At 50.4% G+C, this 16,630-nt stretch overlaps 7 protein-coding genes across 7 annotated transcripts; 4 read left to right on the top strand and 3 right to left on the bottom strand.

Moving 5' to 3' along the window:
* Positions 1-841: 841 nt before the first annotated feature.
* On the top strand, positions 842-1,775 carry Z518_02312 (uncharacterized protein; the record flags this gene model as incomplete). The annotated part of the gene is made up of 2 exons (XM_013419341.1): positions 842-1,008; positions 1,193-1,775. The coding sequence occupies 2 exons, from the start codon at positions 842-844 to the stop codon at positions 1,773-1,775; spliced, it is 750 nt and encodes a 249-aa protein (XP_013274795.1).
* Positions 1,776-2,648: 873 nt separating this feature from the next.
* On the bottom strand, positions 2,649-3,608 carry Z518_02311 (uncharacterized protein; the record flags this gene model as incomplete). Its single annotated transcript, XM_013419340.1, has 4 exons — positions 2,649-2,765; positions 2,818-3,130; positions 3,188-3,494; positions 3,548-3,608. 4 exons carry the CDS (start codon positions 3,606-3,608, stop codon positions 2,649-2,651), a joined length of 798 nt encoding a protein of 265 aa, XP_013274794.1.
* A 1,183-nt stretch (positions 3,609-4,791) lies between these two features.
* On the top strand, positions 4,792-5,247 carry Z518_02310 (uncharacterized protein; the record flags this gene model as incomplete). The annotated part of the gene is made up of 3 exons (XM_013419339.1): positions 4,792-4,916; positions 4,987-5,052; positions 5,145-5,247. The coding sequence occupies 3 exons, from the start codon at positions 4,792-4,794 to the stop codon at positions 5,245-5,247; spliced, it is 294 nt and encodes a 97-aa protein (XP_013274793.1).
* A 389-nt stretch (positions 5,248-5,636) lies between these two features.
* On the bottom strand, positions 5,637-7,592 carry Z518_02309 (uncharacterized protein; the record flags this gene model as incomplete). Its single annotated transcript, XM_013419338.1, has 2 exons — positions 5,637-5,834; positions 5,889-7,592. 2 exons carry the CDS (start codon positions 7,590-7,592, stop codon positions 5,637-5,639), a joined length of 1,902 nt encoding a protein of 633 aa, XP_013274792.1.
* Positions 7,593-8,034: 442 nt separating this feature from the next.
* Z518_02308 (uncharacterized protein) lies at positions 8,035-9,887 on the top strand (the record flags this gene model as incomplete). Its single annotated transcript, XM_013419337.1, has 4 exons — positions 8,035-8,119; positions 8,177-8,773; positions 8,826-9,088; positions 9,156-9,887. 4 exons carry the CDS (start codon positions 8,035-8,037, stop codon positions 9,885-9,887), a joined length of 1,677 nt encoding a protein of 558 aa, XP_013274791.1.
* Positions 9,888-11,248: 1,361 nt separating this feature from the next.
* On the bottom strand, positions 11,249-12,783 carry Z518_02307 (uncharacterized protein; the record flags this gene model as incomplete). Its single annotated transcript, XM_013419336.1, has 5 exons — positions 11,249-11,399; positions 11,494-11,591; positions 11,653-12,405; positions 12,457-12,673; positions 12,728-12,783. 5 exons carry the CDS (start codon positions 12,781-12,783, stop codon positions 11,249-11,251), a joined length of 1,275 nt encoding a protein of 424 aa, XP_013274790.1.
* Positions 12,784-13,329: 546 nt separating this feature from the next.
* Positions 13,330-15,489, top strand: Z518_02306 (uncharacterized protein; the record flags this gene model as incomplete). Its single annotated transcript, XM_013419335.1, has 1 exon — positions 13,330-15,489. The coding sequence occupies one exon, from the start codon at positions 13,330-13,332 to the stop codon at positions 15,487-15,489; it is 2,160 nt and encodes a 719-aa protein (XP_013274789.1).
* Positions 15,490-16,630: the final 1,141 nt, after the last annotated feature.

Genomic DNA, 16,630 nt, shown 5'->3' with positions numbered 1-16,630 from the left:
CCGACCTGTAAAGGAACAATGGAGATATTCCGCAGGCCTGGTTGCCCTCACTGTGTACCAGACACGACGATTATCGACTATCGATCCAGAGACCCTCTTCATTCGCACATGTCGCATATATCGCACTGGCTAGTACATCGTCACAGACGACTGGTCAAATCCTGAGACCAAACCCATCTCCCACCCCATATATTCCCTAGATGCTAAGACTGGTCTCTATTCACGGCTTCTGACTGTCGACCATCCCTTAAGGGGTGATATGGACATTACCGTTACTATGACGTGCTTCGAGCCCTGTACCAGCGAAAGCATGAATGTTGTCAGATAGCTGCTTGCCGGTAACTGAAAAGTTCTCCCAGTTATTTTGCTCTGGTTTCGATTTCAGACAAGAGATCACCACAAGGGCACCTGTTCTCTTCTCGAATCATTTGTGACTGCACACTACGGAGCTATTGATGCCCGGTGTATGGCATATCAACAACAATCGCATACCAGCCATTGTGCGATCACGCATGGTTGTATTTTAGAGGCCCCCCGAGGATGCTTCAGAGTATTCTGGGTTTAGCAGGCATCACATCTGCGGAGACGCTGAGAAGGCATGGGACTGTTCATGGAGCCAGCGAACGCACTATATAACCACGGGACTGGGCGCTTGTCACTCAATTGAAATGTTAACCGGTGCTACTAGCATTCTTCGGTATATCAGAATGAACTTCAATCAAGACCGCGCCGATCTTTTCTTTTCACTCTTCAAATCTTTCAACCCCGGACCTCCTCTTCTTCATCTTTTCTTTCTTTCATTCATGGTTCTCTATCGCCATCGGTGAATCACCTCACCACAATGGTCTTCCTTATCCACTTCACCAATGAGATTGCAACGCCGATGTCCTATCATTGGGGACACGAGACCTATAAAGCGTGTGCAGATTGTGTCCGCGCTCATGAAGTCCGCGCTTGTCTAGGAGAGACGATTGTGAGGTTCCAGCTGTGTGAGAAACACGTTGAAGCGTGAGCCCAACCTGTATTGTCGATGTTCTCATTCTCTTTCACTCAAGGTGTTGCCTGTGTACCCTCATTCACTGTTTTATGGATCCCTCGGCACTGGACACCCAGCAATATCCGGATATGGTTGACCCGGGTCCTCTAATATCGGCTCTGATGGCTGCAGTCATGGTGCTGAATGTTTCAATAGATCCAAGGACTTGACCTTCGACAGCCCCATGCTCAACGAGATCCGCCGAACAATCCATGCACTGTATTCTGAGATGGGCAAGACCGACATTCCAACAAAGGAACTGCAGGAAAACGTCAAGATCACGTTTGACGCGGATCCCACCACCGCCCAAGATACCGTCAAGAACAAGAGTCGCCCATACCCAACTGTCGTCTACGTGCACGACAAGGGATGCGTCTACGTGGACAAGCCAGACATATTGATCAAGAAGCTCGCAGAGGTGGCGAAGATGGACCAATTTGCACGAAAGCGCCTGAACAACATCAATACCCTGATCGATATCCATTACCGACTTGACGCCGGCAAGAACCCAGAAACCGAGCTGCGTCGATTTCTCGACTATGTCAGCGAGCACCACCCACATTTTCTCCCTGGGCGGGGGGATTCTGAGCCGAACCCCGAGCTGGAGGCCGAGTTCAACCTCGTGTGTAACCGATGGACTGCAGCAGGGGAGTTCAAGCAAATGAAGGAGGAGAAGAGTCGGTTGGAGGCGTGCTTGGCGACGTCCACGCTGGCTAAAGCCATGTACTTCAAGGGATGAGATGGCATATATAACGTGGAGTTATCATCAGATGTGTCTCCCGGCAGAGAAAAGGACCATGGGTGTCAGATATGAGGTTTGAGAGGCCATTCATAGGAAAGGAGACGATTGCTGGGCAAGTGCGATTCAGTGATGAATAGGTAGACAGCAGCGGAATGAGAATTAGGAGACTGTCATCACCATCGCCCAAATGTGGCCATAAACTGCTCCCCGCGGTAACAAAGGTGTCTTACTGATAACGGGACCAACGATTTCCAAAGAGTCAAATACCGTCCAACAAGTGGGATAGATGTAGAAATATCTCGGTAAGCAAGACTGCTTGTATTGAAATTTGTAGGCATGGAAGATACCATGATCATTACCATCGAACCGTCTCTTTCCCAGGGAGCAACCTTATGCAATCTCATGGAAGAGGTCGATTTTAGCTCAGCCACTACGAGGGTAGCGTGCATCAAGCTCGCCTGAGATCTTGATTTCCTTAGGGCTGAAACCAAAACCCCATGTTGGGCAGCCAAGCTGCTGAACCAGAGATGCCTTGGGGCCGAAAATGAAAAATGCCTCGTAAGCACAGGGTACAAGACCTGTTGAAAGCCTGAAACGATGATCCGATTTCATATTGCTATTTCTGTCTTTTATCTAAGAGTAGCTACTTCAATCGGTTTTGTACCGCCGCAGATGTCTGCTGAATCATCCGCAAGAGCTATCGCAGGGGGGAATATCAGGGGTGGGGGGTTCGGTGAGAAGGAAAGATCGTTGAATGTTTTGTGTTGATGTGTCCCAGCTGTTCCAAAAAAGACACCTCCTCCATCCATTCTAGCACAGCCTGGGGTATCAGAAATGACGCCTATGCCCGTGGAAGCAACAGCCACCTCTTTACTCGGTCCTCTCGGTGGTGGCTTCGGGAGCAGGTGCAGCCTCGGGTTCCTTGGGTGCCTCACTTGATTGGCCGGCTGGTTCCTGTGGCTCAGCCTCAGAAGAGGTCCAGAGAGTCTGGAGACGGTTAGTGGTGGATCGGGGCCAATGTGGAGGCAGAAGAACGAACCAAGTTGTCTCTCAGCAATTGCATAATCAATGTTGAGTCCTTGTAGCTTTCTTCGCTAAGAGTGTCGAGCTCCGCAATGGCATCATCAAAAGCCTGTTTGGCGAGGTGGCATGCTTGATCGGGAGAGTTGAGGATCTCGTAGTAGAAGACGGAGAAGTTGAGGGCGAGACCAAGTCGGATGGGGTGGGTTGGTGGAAGATCAGTCTGAGCAACCTCGGTGGCGGCCTTGTATGCCTCAAGGGACTTGTCAGCCGACTCCTTTCGCTTTTCGGCAACGGCGAATTCAGCGAGGTAGCGGTGGTAGTCACCCTTCCTGTTGGGGAGAGTCAATGTCGGGTTCTCGAATAGATACGACTAGACATCAACCTACATCTTGTGATAGAAGACCTTGGATTCACCGGTTTGTGCATGGGCGATCAAGTGCTTGTCGAGAACATCGAGGATGTCTTCGCAGATCCGGCCGAGTTCATTCTCGATTGTTTGACGGTATTCCTTGATGAGTTTGACCTGCGCCTCATTTCCCTTCGACTCCTCCTTTTGCTCAATGGACGTGACGATTCTCCAGGAAGCTCGTCGGGCACCGATGACATTTTTGTAGGCAACGGACAGAAGATTTCGCTCCTCAACAGAGAGCTCTTGATCCGCAGAGGCAACGACCTTCATGTTCTCCACCATTTCTAGATGGTCGTTAGTCGCAATGCAGATAAGAGGGGGATCAAGAAACATTTACCTTCATATCGTTCAGCTTGCTCGGCAAGTTTTGCCAGGTAGACTGACTCCTCTACACCCATTTTGGGATTGGATTTTGTGTATTATTTCAGATGAAAAGAGACCTGCTGTGATGATTGATTAGCCAAGTCATCCATCACACACGTCAACAATCACCACCACAAACGGGTAAACAACAACAAAATATCGAACAGGAGACAATTTTCAATGTAGAAAACCGCGCAAGCTGCACCATTCAGCCTCCCCTTGAGGTTCCGCAATGATTGTGGCTGCTCAAACTCGAGGTTGAAAATAGTGAGCGCCCAGAGACGGGATTGGCGTCAATCAGGGCGCGTGTTTCGCAGCGCGAGCCGCAAAGGAAGGCAGAGAAGGAAGGCGAACGATGAGCAGTCACAGGCGATGAGAGGATCGAACAGTCAATCTGATTGAAGCTTGAATGATCGAGTGCGCAATTATGGTCGGCGTCGTTGCGGCGGGAGACGTGGGGTGTAGGTACAGGAACCCCTGGACAAAGAGGTAGAGATGTTGGAGGGCAGCTTACCGTTGAAAGGGAGACGACTGAGACTCGAAGAGGAGAGAATTCGGGAAAATCGAAGAGGATGGCAATGGATAGAGAGAGTAATGGACGTGATTGCGCAGAAGATGTGTGCGTAAAATTGGGGGTAGGAAAGCAGGAATCCCGGTGACAAGGCGAGAAGAACAGTTGGGTGCAGGCGCTGGAAGTGGACTCGCGGGTTTTAGTGCGAGTCTAAGAGGGAGAGGCGGAGCTGCGAATCTGTGACTGAATCACGGGAAAAGTCCAGGCTTGGCCCCTATGACGGAATGAGGCAAAGCCCGTCAATCAATCAGTTCCACTCAGCCTACTCCTGAACCCTACAGATAGCTATTTGGTGGGCAAAGTATAGGGATTCTTCCAGCCCTTGATAAGGTTGAGACTGAGATTCAGATATCCGGCCATTTCCTGGCCCTGTAGAAACCCAGAGGTATGACTTCATCCGTCGCAAATATATACCCAATTCTCCACAAGAGCATCAAGCCACTGGTGAGTAATGGGGGGGGGAGCCTTCTGTTGTTGCAAAACGCAATCCCAATCCCGCGATGGACAGTAAGATCACGTGTTAAGCCGAGTAGGGCCAATCGTCTGGACTGCAGCGAGCTTCCCGCAGCCAGACCTCATCTGCCTCAAACTGCAACCAGTATCTTTGACTTCGGATTCAAGAACCGCCAAACTCCAAATCGTCAATCATGCTGCGAACTCCAGTTGTCAAGCTCGCAAGAGCATCTTCCATCAAAAGACCTTTCTCAATCTCTGCTCGGAGAGCGTCGGAGGGAGATACCGGTGCCCCCAGATCTGGCGGAATTGCTGCAAGGTATGTTCCTCTATCAGTTATTTCATGCTCGGATTTTCTTCGATATTAGAGCTGACATATTGACCTGTAGTGACTCATGGACCAAACGAGAGCAGGCCAGCGAAACCAAATTCATTCGGGAACGGGAAATGGAGAGGTAATCCCACCGTCCATGCCCTCCTTCAGATAACTATCCGAACTCGGCCTTCCACGCCGCGGTGGACACAACTGACTTTGGATTCCATCTAGTCTGCGAAAGTTGAAAGAGAAGCTCGCCCAGCAGCGAAAGCACCTCGATGAATTGGATCAGCACATCAAGGACTTGGAGAGCGACCGTGCGGGAGAGCAGTAAACCAGCATAGAGGACAATCACAAATGGCAGGCAATGCAAAATTGAGTGGCTACGCAAATTGATTTGATCGAGACTGTGCTGGACATTCATGGGGCGTTTTAACACCCCCTAGCACACAGTGCTCTGCATTGTACAGAGATTGGCTGCTACACAATCATATTTCTTCTCCCTCCTCAGACGGTGTTATGTCCATCTTCGGGGTCCTTTGCCTCTAATTTTACGTATCCCTCAACTCCCTCATAAGATCAATCTGTTTCTGCTTGAAATCGATGGTGGGCAATGATTAACATATTAGCTTTTCCAGACTCGGCCCTCGGTGCTGTGGACAGGTATCCAGCGTTGATGTGGCTTAATGGCGTGGTCATCCATCTCCCAAACTCCTATTGCCATCATCTTCTCCCCATGTAGCTACGATAAAAGTCCTGAACAGCTGCACCGCTGTTCCCATTCATAGAGCTTGTGAGATAACCCAAATTACTAGCTGATTTCTGTGCTGCAGCCATTTTTTCTTGAAGAGCGATGGTACCTTGGTCAATCGCCTGAAGCTGAATCAAGTGAGAATTCAGAATCTTGACAATTTGAGTGATCTAATCATTCGTCAGTCTCGAGGTATCAGAATGATAGCACAAAGGATTTCGTACTGGTTCATCAGCCTTGCCATCCTTGCTTAAGCTTGCGTTGGCCGCGTTGACCTCCTCCACCATACTGTTCAAGTCACGTTCCATTTCTTCGAGTCGGTCCCCAAGTTTTTCGGCAAGCTTATATGTTCGTTCCCTCTCCTGATCTGGCCCGCCCAGTTCACTGGGACTGGCACTGTCCTTCGCCAACATCTCGTCCACATCATTCTCATATTTCGTCAACCAGCTTTCCAGCTCCGTCTGTTGATTTTCGACCGCCGCGAGTTGCATGTCCACGCTCATTGTTTGTCTCTCGCATGTTCGCGTTCTCACATAGAGTTTGTCAATCTTGGAAGAATTGTCGACGATCAACTGATCCCAGCGGGCGATGGTCTCTGCATGCTCCTTGAACTCTTTGGAATATCGCGACATGTCCGTCGCCCATCGGGTGAGAATTTCATCCATGGTCTTGTTACGAAGCCGAGACTGCGCTGGAGGAGCCGGGCCGGTTGTCGACGTCTGCGTTCCCAAAGTCCCTGGAACACCCAACGGTGCAGCAGTCGCCCCTGTTGTCGGAGCCGCCGTACTGGCGGTTGTGGGCGACTGCGATGTCGGCGCTGTTGTCGTGGCACCGCCGAAGGAGAATGGACTCGCCGAAGTCGTCGCGGGTTGGGAAGGCAGTGCGGCGGTCGTAGCAGGACCAAATGAGAATGGGCTTGCCCCAGGGGCTGCCGGTGCTGTTGTCGTCGTCGTTGTAGCGCCAGCGGTCGTAGAAGAAGAGGTGGTGGGTGTACCCAAGTTGAAACCTCCAAAAAGTGGCTTCTGGGTCGCCCCGGAACTGGTTTGTGCCGCTGATGCGGGAGCTTGCGTGGCGGGAGGTCCAAAAGGAAACGTCGCCTTGCTGGCTGACGCTGTTGCTTCTGTCGTCGCAGGCTTGGAGAAGAGACTTGATCCACTGGAGGGCTGTTTGGGTGCTCCACCAAACAGCGATGATGGCGCTGCAGATGATGTTGATTGGGTCGGAGCAGAAGCTGCCGTAGTAGAAGATGGAGTTGACGTAGGAGCTCCAAAGGAGAATGTCTGTTTCTGTTCAGAGGCTGAAGTTTCCGCTACGCCTGGAGCAGAGGTGGTTGAGGAAGATTCCGCTGGCTTTGAAGGGGCTCCGAAACTAAAGCCGCCAGAGGCTGGTTTGGATCCAAAGAGGCCGCCGGATGCTGTAGATATTCCTGTAGATGGAGCTGGTGTTGCAGCCGGGGTTCCAAAGTTAAACGCCGGTTTGGATGTTTCTTCAGTGGGCTTGGAGACAAATAGGCCAGCACCACCTCCTGTACTGGCTCCAAAGGCCGATGTTGATGGGGGAGGACCAGCGGGAGTGGTTGAAGGGTTGCCGAAGTTGAAGACATTGCTCGGACCACTAGTTGCGGGAGTGGTTGAACCGAACAATGACGGGGCTGATGTTGATGGAGTGGATGTTTTGCCGGGAGTCCCAAATCCTTGAGAAACCAGTTTGGAGGCATCACTGCCCTGATTGTCTTCCCTCGGCTGGCTAGGAGGATTAGATGTTGGTTGACCGAAGCTTCCAAAACTGAATCCAGTAGTATTTGTGCCTGATGTCCCACTATTTCCGAATAGATTGCCTCCTGAGCCGGCAGGCTTGTTTGTTGTTCCGAAAAGAGACTGGCCACTTCCACCACTGGTCGACGACGATGTACCGAAGTTGAAAGACATGTTGAGGATTGGCCGGTGAAATATGTGTTCACAGCGGGAGGAGGATAGGATTAGGAGGACAGCATCGCAGGGTGGGTATAATTGAGAAAATAAGAGACTGGCCGGCAAATATCAAGTCGCCAAAAGATAGGAGAAGGCGCGATTCTGGTAAAATGATAGTGGGGAGGTGAGTGTTGAATAATTTCACAATGAGTTGTGGTATTGACGCCGAAGCAAGACGCGCTCAAGGCGCGGAGCATTAAAAAAAAAAGTGATCGCGGTGCAGGCAGACAATGCAGGGCGAATCACCGAAAAACGCCAATGCCGGCCCTTGCACACCCAGCATCCTGCCACTCTTCAGCATCTTCCCGCTGCTTCCTCTGCTCGGCTTTGGTCCTCCTCCGAGCAAGTCTTTATCTCATCTGCTGAGAGAGAGGAGCGCCAATATATTCCCCAGGTTACAATGTCGAGACCAACTTCGAGAACAAGTTTACATCTTGAGCCACCACCGAAGAGTGTCGAATTGTTCGATCCTGGTGCACACGAACGTAAGACAACGCTGACTTGACATGGACCAATGATGGTCGGGCTAAGTTTTCTTGCAGTATCATCAGATGGCGAAGACGAATACTTCTCGGACGCATCAGAAGGTCGAAAGAGGTTCTCAAGACCAGTTACTCCTGCCTCTCCCATTCCAAAGACTCGCTTGGAGAAGGTCGACGATGACCCCAGCTATGGCGAGGTTCCTGGAACACCGGCATATGAAAAACGGATACAAGATGCGGTGCCTGATGAGGTGGAGATAATCCCCGAAGGTCGCCTAAGTAAACGTTCCTCCCAACTCCTCGAACCTCCAACCACTCCTGGCGGCAGTGTCATCCCCCGTACCGTGGTAGAAAAAGTCGACCCCGAGTCTCCAAGTTATGGCGAAGTCCCCGGAACTTCGGCCTATCTGCAGAGACAGATGGATTCGGCTCCCGATGTTATCCTCAAGAGCCCTAAACCGGGGGAGAGATCGAGCTATTCGGAGGACGATACTACAAGTAGACCAAGATCTACCTCAAATATCTCCATTCCGGAGACGGTTATTACACGAGCTGATACCGTTCCAACTCTGGGTGACGCACGGGCTACCGAATTACGCAAGAAACCGGTGTTAGATGCGGCGGCGGAAATTTCAGAAAGCAAAAGTCAGGGAGCAGGTAAAATCTAGCGCCTGTAAGCACGATCAGGAGGACCATTGACCTGATTCAGGGTCACCCAAACTCGACAGATCCATGAGAAGCTCGAGACGCAGATCGACCCTTCAGAACGATAATGATGGGAATGATGATGATAACGACGGCAATGAATTTGGAGACGATTTCGATAACTTTGAGGAAGGCGCCCAGACTGGAGCTGATGATGACTTTGGGGACTTCGATGAAGGATTCCAGAAACCTGAAGCTGAAGCTGAAACTGTGGACCCACCGCCTGTATCTACCTCTCAAAACAATTCCATTCCCGCCGAGCCCTTCGTGAGTTCCTGTACCCTTCTCGTTTCTCAGTATATTCGATGCTAATAAATTCTGGCTTCAATTCCAGCCCCTGATAAACTTCGATGCCTTGACATCTCTACCCGATCTTCTCACCGCCACACAAATCCATCTCGACGCCATGTTCCCATCGTCTACAGCTGAAAAGATTTCCTCGATTCCACAGGAAGAACCCATCCCAGACTCTTCCCCCATCTTTCCATCCGACCGGTCACGGTCATTATGGAAACAACTCATTACACCACCCCCCCTTCAACCACCTAATTGGACTCAGTCCCGGATTCGACGTCTCTTTCTGGTCAGCCTCGGCGTTCCCGTCGATTTAGACGAGATTCTCCCTCCATCAAAACAGAAGAAACTAGTCCTTCCAGACATCAACTTGGAACCGTCGCCTCGGAAATCGGAATCCGACAAGATGCTGGGATCGGTTGCGCGGTTAAAGGCACAAGCGGCTAACGACTCAACAGGCTCAGTTGACAGCAACCAGTCGGGTGCAAAGGAACGGGTCAGTCGGTCCAAACGACCCAGAGGTCCTCCGCCTCCTCCAGAACTAGATTTGGCGGCTGTGAAGCGACTCTGTGCGACGACAGACGAGAAACTAGATGGCTTCACGGACGAGGAGCTTCAGGAGCACGTCAAGGAGTTGAAAGTCGTCACGGAGAAGACGTCAGAATTGTTGGAATACTGGCTCAAAAGACGGGATGGGCTGCGGAAGGAAAAGGAGGCATTTGAGGGTGTCATTGAGAATCTTGTCAGGCATGCGCGGAGGGTGAGGAAGTGAGTTCGATGATGGAAAAATTCATCAAAATCGGACCTGTTCCGGCGGGCTCGCATTGTCATCCAGTCTCCCACCTCTCAGCTCGCCACCTGGTTCAACCTCCGCCTTCGGTCTGCGTACACAAGCCACCGTCCCTGCTGTGGTCGTGGCGGCTATGCTCACGACTATCATACCAGCAGCTACGTCATAGGGCTTGCTCTAGGGGCTGTAGGTCAATACAACATTTCACCTCCATACTCCAAGCACAGTCACCGAGACTCTCAGCTCCCAGAAGCCACCGTCACAATGTCTGTGAAAGAATGAGGTCCGGACCTGGTCAATGACATACAGAAAATGGCCCCGAACAGGTCTATTCGAGCAAGAACGAGAGTGCTACAACTGTCATCGCGCCTTCGCCAGTCGGAAGCGTTCGGGTGAATGGCCAGTGCAAAGTTGGAGCTCTGGTTGATTAGGATCGTGTCCAACTTGTTGTGCTCGACAAGAGAACCCTACGTTTTCTGAATGATGCCGCCAAACAGCCAAAAGCAATCCGGCTTCCCGATCGACCATGCGAAGATGCTGAAGTCTTCGCTCGCCAGACTGGATTTGGGAGCGACCATGAATTATTGCGCAAAATGGTCTTGGAATGCATGGCACGGCTTCAAATCCACGGTCGCCGTGTAGGCCTTGGCTGGGAGGCTCGCGTGGACCTCACCAACATGACGGATCCCACTTTGATAACGGCAACCTCGTCCAGAGGCATCATGCAGCCCACCACCGTCCGCAGACGGACCATCGTGTGACTGACGATGACAACGGATTTATGCAACGGCGCGACATGCTCCCGTGGCTGCCATGACCGAAGATGGTGACTTTGATGCTGTCTGAAGAACTCATTATCGGTCCAGTCTTGGATGATACGATGCCTACTCGAACGGGAGCCACGTGCTGTCCCAGCACCATGTCAGGAATTGGACAATGGTGTCCATTGCTGTCGTAGAGGCTGTCCTTGACCCTGCCGAGTGCTCGAGAAACTACCATATTTCGCACCCATATCACGCTGGAGATGGCCAAGAGATCTCATATATTTCAATTTCGTATCCGCTCCCAGTTCAAGCCGAGGGAGCATATGGATCGTTAAATATCACGACACCGAGACAGAGAGATTGTTGGAGCAGTCTAGAAGTTTTCACAATTTTGGTATCTTCGGTATGCGTCTTGCAGGAAGGGAAAAAAAATATTTCTAACGTCACTCTCCCCGTTAGAACCAATGCATCGATATGATGTTAACAACGTGTATGTCGAGAAGAGATTACCCGTCTATATAGTTATACATCCGACAGGGCCCAAGTGGAATATCAGCCCGTAATTGAGTTCCACTTTGCTCACACTATATGAAGGAGTTTGCGAGACAATTGGAGCCGGGTGAAACAAATCAGGATACCACCGACCGCCAGCACTGCGCCCGCGTACATGGATAAGGCGAGATAGCTGTACTTGATCAATTCGCCGCTGATAGGGGAGCCGAAAAGGCCTCTGCCCCGAAAACCAGGCGTTAGTGTGGGAGTCATTTCAATAGCAGATGCAGAAGAATAAAAAACTAGAGGCCCCAGAAAAGAGAGGTACTTACGTTAAGGAGACGATACCCATGGTCATGCCGACAGCAGTGCCATATGTTTGGGGAGTTGCCAGTTTAGTTGCACACGCCACCTGAAGACTCAGGATCGACTTGAATGGCCAAAAGGGTCAGTTATCAAATTGAATTCCCCTGGAATCAGAAACTACTTACGCCGGACGCGAATCCATAGGCCGAAGACCACACCACCAGACCCGCGGAGCTGTCTGCACCAGTCCAGCAAAAAGTAATCAGGGCCGAAGCTAAAGCTGCTAGCGAACACAGGTTGAAGTAGCCATACCGATCCGCGAAGAAGCCGGCAGAGATTCTTCCAAAAAGTGAGGCTCCATTCAAAATGGAAACCAGGTAAAATGCGAAGCCGGTTGACATGTCGATGCTGACGGCGTATGAGGTGACGAAGAAGAAAGGGGTGAACATACCCAAATAGTAGATTCCAAGGCCTGTGCAGAAAGTAATGAATACCGGATTCTTGATTATGGACAGGTCCGTTTTCTTCTTTGTTTGGTCCTTTTCTCCGGCAGTCGTCGATGCACCTTCCTCATTTGTTGCTTTATTTTTGGCAGGTGGAAGGACAGTAGCACAAGATATCACGACGAGTGGTAGCATGGTGAAAGTCACAATTCGGATGGTCCAGGAGAAGCCGACACCGTCTGAGTTGAGGAGCTGGTCCAGCACGATAGGCCATATGACGCCTCCGAGTGATGAACCCGATATTGTGAAACCTGTTGCCAACCCGCGGTTCTTGTTGAAATGAAGACTGACCACAGTGATGACGGGGAAGGTGAAGAAAGCATGGCCCACGCCCAGCAGAAAGCCCTGAGCAAGGAAGAATTGATAGTATTCTTTGGAGAGGGAGATCATGAACATGGAAAAGAGGGTGACGATGCCGCCGACGATGAGAAGGATCTGGGTAGAAGTCAGGTAATGAAGGTTCATAATGTGGCGGTCCGGACCTACCGTCGGACGTACTCGATCTGCCAGCAGACCTGCGGGAATGGCTGTAAGGAACAATGCAAATGTAGTAAAGGACCCGATCCAAGATATGTCAAATTCGCTGTGATCACTAAGCTCATGCCGGTGGTACCAGTCCAGAAGAACACCAAATGCGTTGAGAAAGCCAACAGTACAGAAAGCTGAGAGGGCGGATCCGATGATTGTCAGGATAGATCTGGTGCTGCGGCATTGTCAGTGGATCGTTGAAATGCTGGACTCAGGAGTCCGGGCTGACTTGAATTCACCGGCGTCAGTTTGCTTCTCAGCGTTTCCTTGCAGATCAGTCTTCATAGTTGTGTCTAACTCAGACTTTTTCGGACGTGTTGAAGGTTTTGTGCGCAATTTTCTGCTTCAAACTCTCCATCGAGGAGCAAGATCGGAGCCCGGAAGCACTTATATAGCTGCTCCAGAGCATCTTGTAAGTCGGACATTTCGATATTATCAGCCCACCTTAACTAGAAGAGAACAACAAGGGAGACACTCGCCCGAGAAGGCAACAAGGATGATGAAAGTGACTCGCCGGATGGACAGGTTCATCTTCGCATTCAAGGATGGTGACGGTTCGCAAAGTCCACGGAGCTTCGGAATGATAAAGGACTCACATACGCTAAGCCCGAAATGGGATGGAGCGGAAGGGGGCACCATTGAAACGAATTCCCGGGCGACCCACTTGTCTCGACTTCTTTCTTACCCCTTCCCTCAGAGAGTGGAATAATTTCTCAGGCAGATGCCTTCTTCTTGACCTTCACAAGCGCGCGAAATCGAAGTGTCAAGCCTTACAATGGACTGACCGCGGGGCATCTCGTCTCTCAGCTCATCACCAAACCATCATTCGAAATGCTCTCAAGCGGACGCCAGCCTCATCCCGCCAACCCGTTGAAAAGACCCCGTCAAGATCCGGTATCCTGCCAGTTTTGTCGCTCCAAGAAGCTCAAGTGCAATCGCCAGCAACCTTGTTCAAACTGTGCCACGAGGGGTCTCGCCTGCGAGGGTCAATTTCAGCCATATAGCCGGCAGACTCCGGCCTCGTCTCATACCGACAATGTGTCCATTTTGGCTCGGTTAAAAAGGCTGGAGGATATCGTAATAGGGTCATCAAACTCGACGCCACATGTGGCTCAACCGAAAATCCACTCTCCTCGGGCCTCTCTTTCGCCTGACCCTGAATACGAGGAGGCTGTTCACAACCTTGAAGGAACTGGTACCAGTGAGGACTCTTGGATCTCTCTGAGCTCTAAAGGTTTTGAATTTGGAATTTCATCAACGCACCAAATCTCCATTAACTATGGCATCTTTCAGAACGTCCCAGACCAGCTTTCTCATTGCCGCCCTGCCACAAAATGGTATAGCCTTCCGCGGAAAGAAGAAGCCGTGCTTCTGATGGACCACTACGTCAAGTATCTTGATGGCCTACAACACGTTGTTTACATCCCTACGGTTCGCCGGATAATGGATTCAATATACGCAAATCTGGAGAAAGGGCTGCCTGTGATCCATAGCCATGTCGCACTCCTGTTGAGCATTTTCGCAAGTTCATCCATGTTCAGCTCTCACTTTGATGGAGGCACCCGATTTCAGTTTTCACCTTCCGATGCTTCTCAAGCATCTTTGTTCTGGGCCAATGCCGCTCTTGAAGTCCTCGAGTTCTCCCGTCGTACTGCGTCCAGGAGGTTAGAGGATGTCCAAACCACCATCATTTTGGCTTTCCTTCTTTACCACATTGAAGGGTTCTCTACAAGATCTCGATGCCTGTTTGCAAACGCTATCACGACAGCTCGTGACCTCTCATTGCACAAATTGGATGCTCGGCCTGGCCAAATCCCAGGTTCTCGCTGTCAACCCGATCACTTGGAGACTGAAATCAGCCGAAGAGTTTGGTGGCACGTGGTCGCTACTGATTGGTACACATTCTTCTCATTTTATGGGTCTTTACTAATTTCTGGGGGGTTTTCTAGGCTTTTATCTCTCAGTGGTGGTCCTCAAGAAGGCACGTATTTCTTGCAACCCCGACATATGTGCGTGAACATACCTTGTAATGTCAATGATAGCGACCTGACGCACGACAAACCTCCCGTAAATCTACCTCTGTCGGAACCGACTACGATGTCATACTATATCCAAAGAATCAAGCTGGCTGATATATGTCGTAATGTTGTCGATGTCATGCCATTAAATGGCCGGGATCTCGCCCTTGTCGACTATCAAGATGTCATTGCACTAGATGACAAATTCGAAGCTTTCTTCCAGGAGCTGCCCGTGTTTTTCCAAACCGATGAAAAGAGCCGTCTTGCGGCTGAGCCAATTATGTGCCAATATCCTGCTCTTCAGGTTCAGCGATATGCGCTGAGGATGATTGCCGACACCAGGCGGTGCAAATTGCATCAACCTTTTCTCATTCGGGGTTCGGTTGACCCCAACTACGCCTATTCGAGAGAAATTTCTCTCAAGTCAGCTCGTTCCTGCATCCGTGTGTGGAGACTCCATGAAAAAGAATACCAATCCATCCTGGTTGCCAGCGTCAAACTCACTGGAGTGGTGCATCATGTTTTTATGGCGACGATTGTCTTGGTGATGGACTTATGTTTCAACAAGACAGCCGGGGATGATGCAGAGCGAAAAGCAGAAGTCAGAGAAGCTTGTAAGATATTGGAAGACGTGAAATGCCAGTCTCGAATGGCCCACGAATTCTTGGAATCTCTCATGGATATTCTGCGAACGCATAAGGTTCGATTGCATAATAATCCTCCACCTGGTGACTCTACCGAGGAGGGAATCCTTCCGGATTCGACTGGAATGCCTCAACGTGGTAATGGCTTGAGCACAACACCAGCCGGACAGGAAAGACAGTCATACGATGATTCATGGCCACCGCCAGACAATCCGCAGAATTATTTGTCGGACTTTGATGAGATCTGGAAGGACTATGTGGAGTTTGGTCCGAATATGGACATGCCTGAGTGGGACAATCTCTTCTCTGATCTCGATTCGAGATATTGAACAATATACAGGAAGTAGGGGGAAAATGTACATTAAGGTAAAACTGTCTCATAGAAGACAAATCCACCTTCTATTAATTGTTAGCTGGGTCACTATTTCGGTTAGACCAGTTAGTGTTTAAACCGGCCATGTCTCGGCAAGTAGAGGTCCAACATCCCATATCCAAAGTGTCTTCTTATGAGATTCCTTCAACCTTCTTCCTCCGTACGGAGCCCATGAGTCGATATGATTATGGACTACTCATCAGCAAAGTCGCAGTTGCACTGGAAGCCTCGCGCAGAACCCTCTGAAAGGTATACATAGAAGGTTCGCCACGTCTTGGGCAAGTCCAAGTACCGCGGTGCAAGAGTGACGTGAGTACACTACCGTGGAGCTCTGCTAGCACCGAAGGCTCATGCCTCGAACTGACCTCTGATAACATTGCCGATGCTCTGAGCCTTCCATCAGCATCTAAGAGCTTTGGAAGACTAATGACACTGTACACTCCAAAAAGAACTTTTACGATTCTCCAATGCATTATCGGTATATCTCTGGGTATACGTTCTCAGCACTACCTTGTTTCCGAAGATCAGATGTTCCCATGCTGACGGCGAGACACTTCATCCACCCATGCCCATTTTTACGGAGCACAGCTTTCAAGACTCGACACTTCAATGTGCTCTGCTTCCTGTGCATCTTTCAGGTAGAAAAAAGTCGGCGCGAATATGGCCAATGAAGCTTGAATTTTAACGTCCGCTCTGGCTAAGAAATAAGACAAGAATGATCCCCGACAAGGAGCTTAGAATTCCCGAATAAATAAGCTTTTCTAGCAATGTTCCCCCCAAGGAGATCTTTGGTATTCGGGGAAGAACAGAGCCCCAGTACTGTTTCCGTTATCACCGCACTCAAAGCCGCCTACTCCGCTCCGCCACGTTCTCCCGCACCTCTCCACCGGAAGCTAACCTCCGGTCCTGACCTTCGGCCCGAACCCATGGATGGTTCGATTACGTTAGAGGTTGCGGAGGAAGCCCAGCGAAATGTTCAGCACGAGTCCTCCCCCGAAAGCTTGGCTTCATAAGTAACCATGTATATCGCCTTGATACCCAGGAGGGGTTATCCCTGACAATCCAATATTGCCTTGGACATTATCAGGAAATTCGTT

The sequence above is a fragment of the Rhinocladiella mackenziei genome, assembly GCF_000835555.1.
Source record: "Rhinocladiella mackenziei CBS 650.93 unplaced genomic scaffold supercont1.2, whole genome shotgun sequence".
In the NCBI taxonomy this organism is placed as follows: Eukaryota; Fungi; Ascomycota; class Eurotiomycetes; order Chaetothyriales; family Herpotrichiellaceae; genus Rhinocladiella; species Rhinocladiella mackenziei.
Note: the sequence above shows the minus strand (reverse complement) of the source record. Positions and strands in the feature narration are given on the sequence as shown.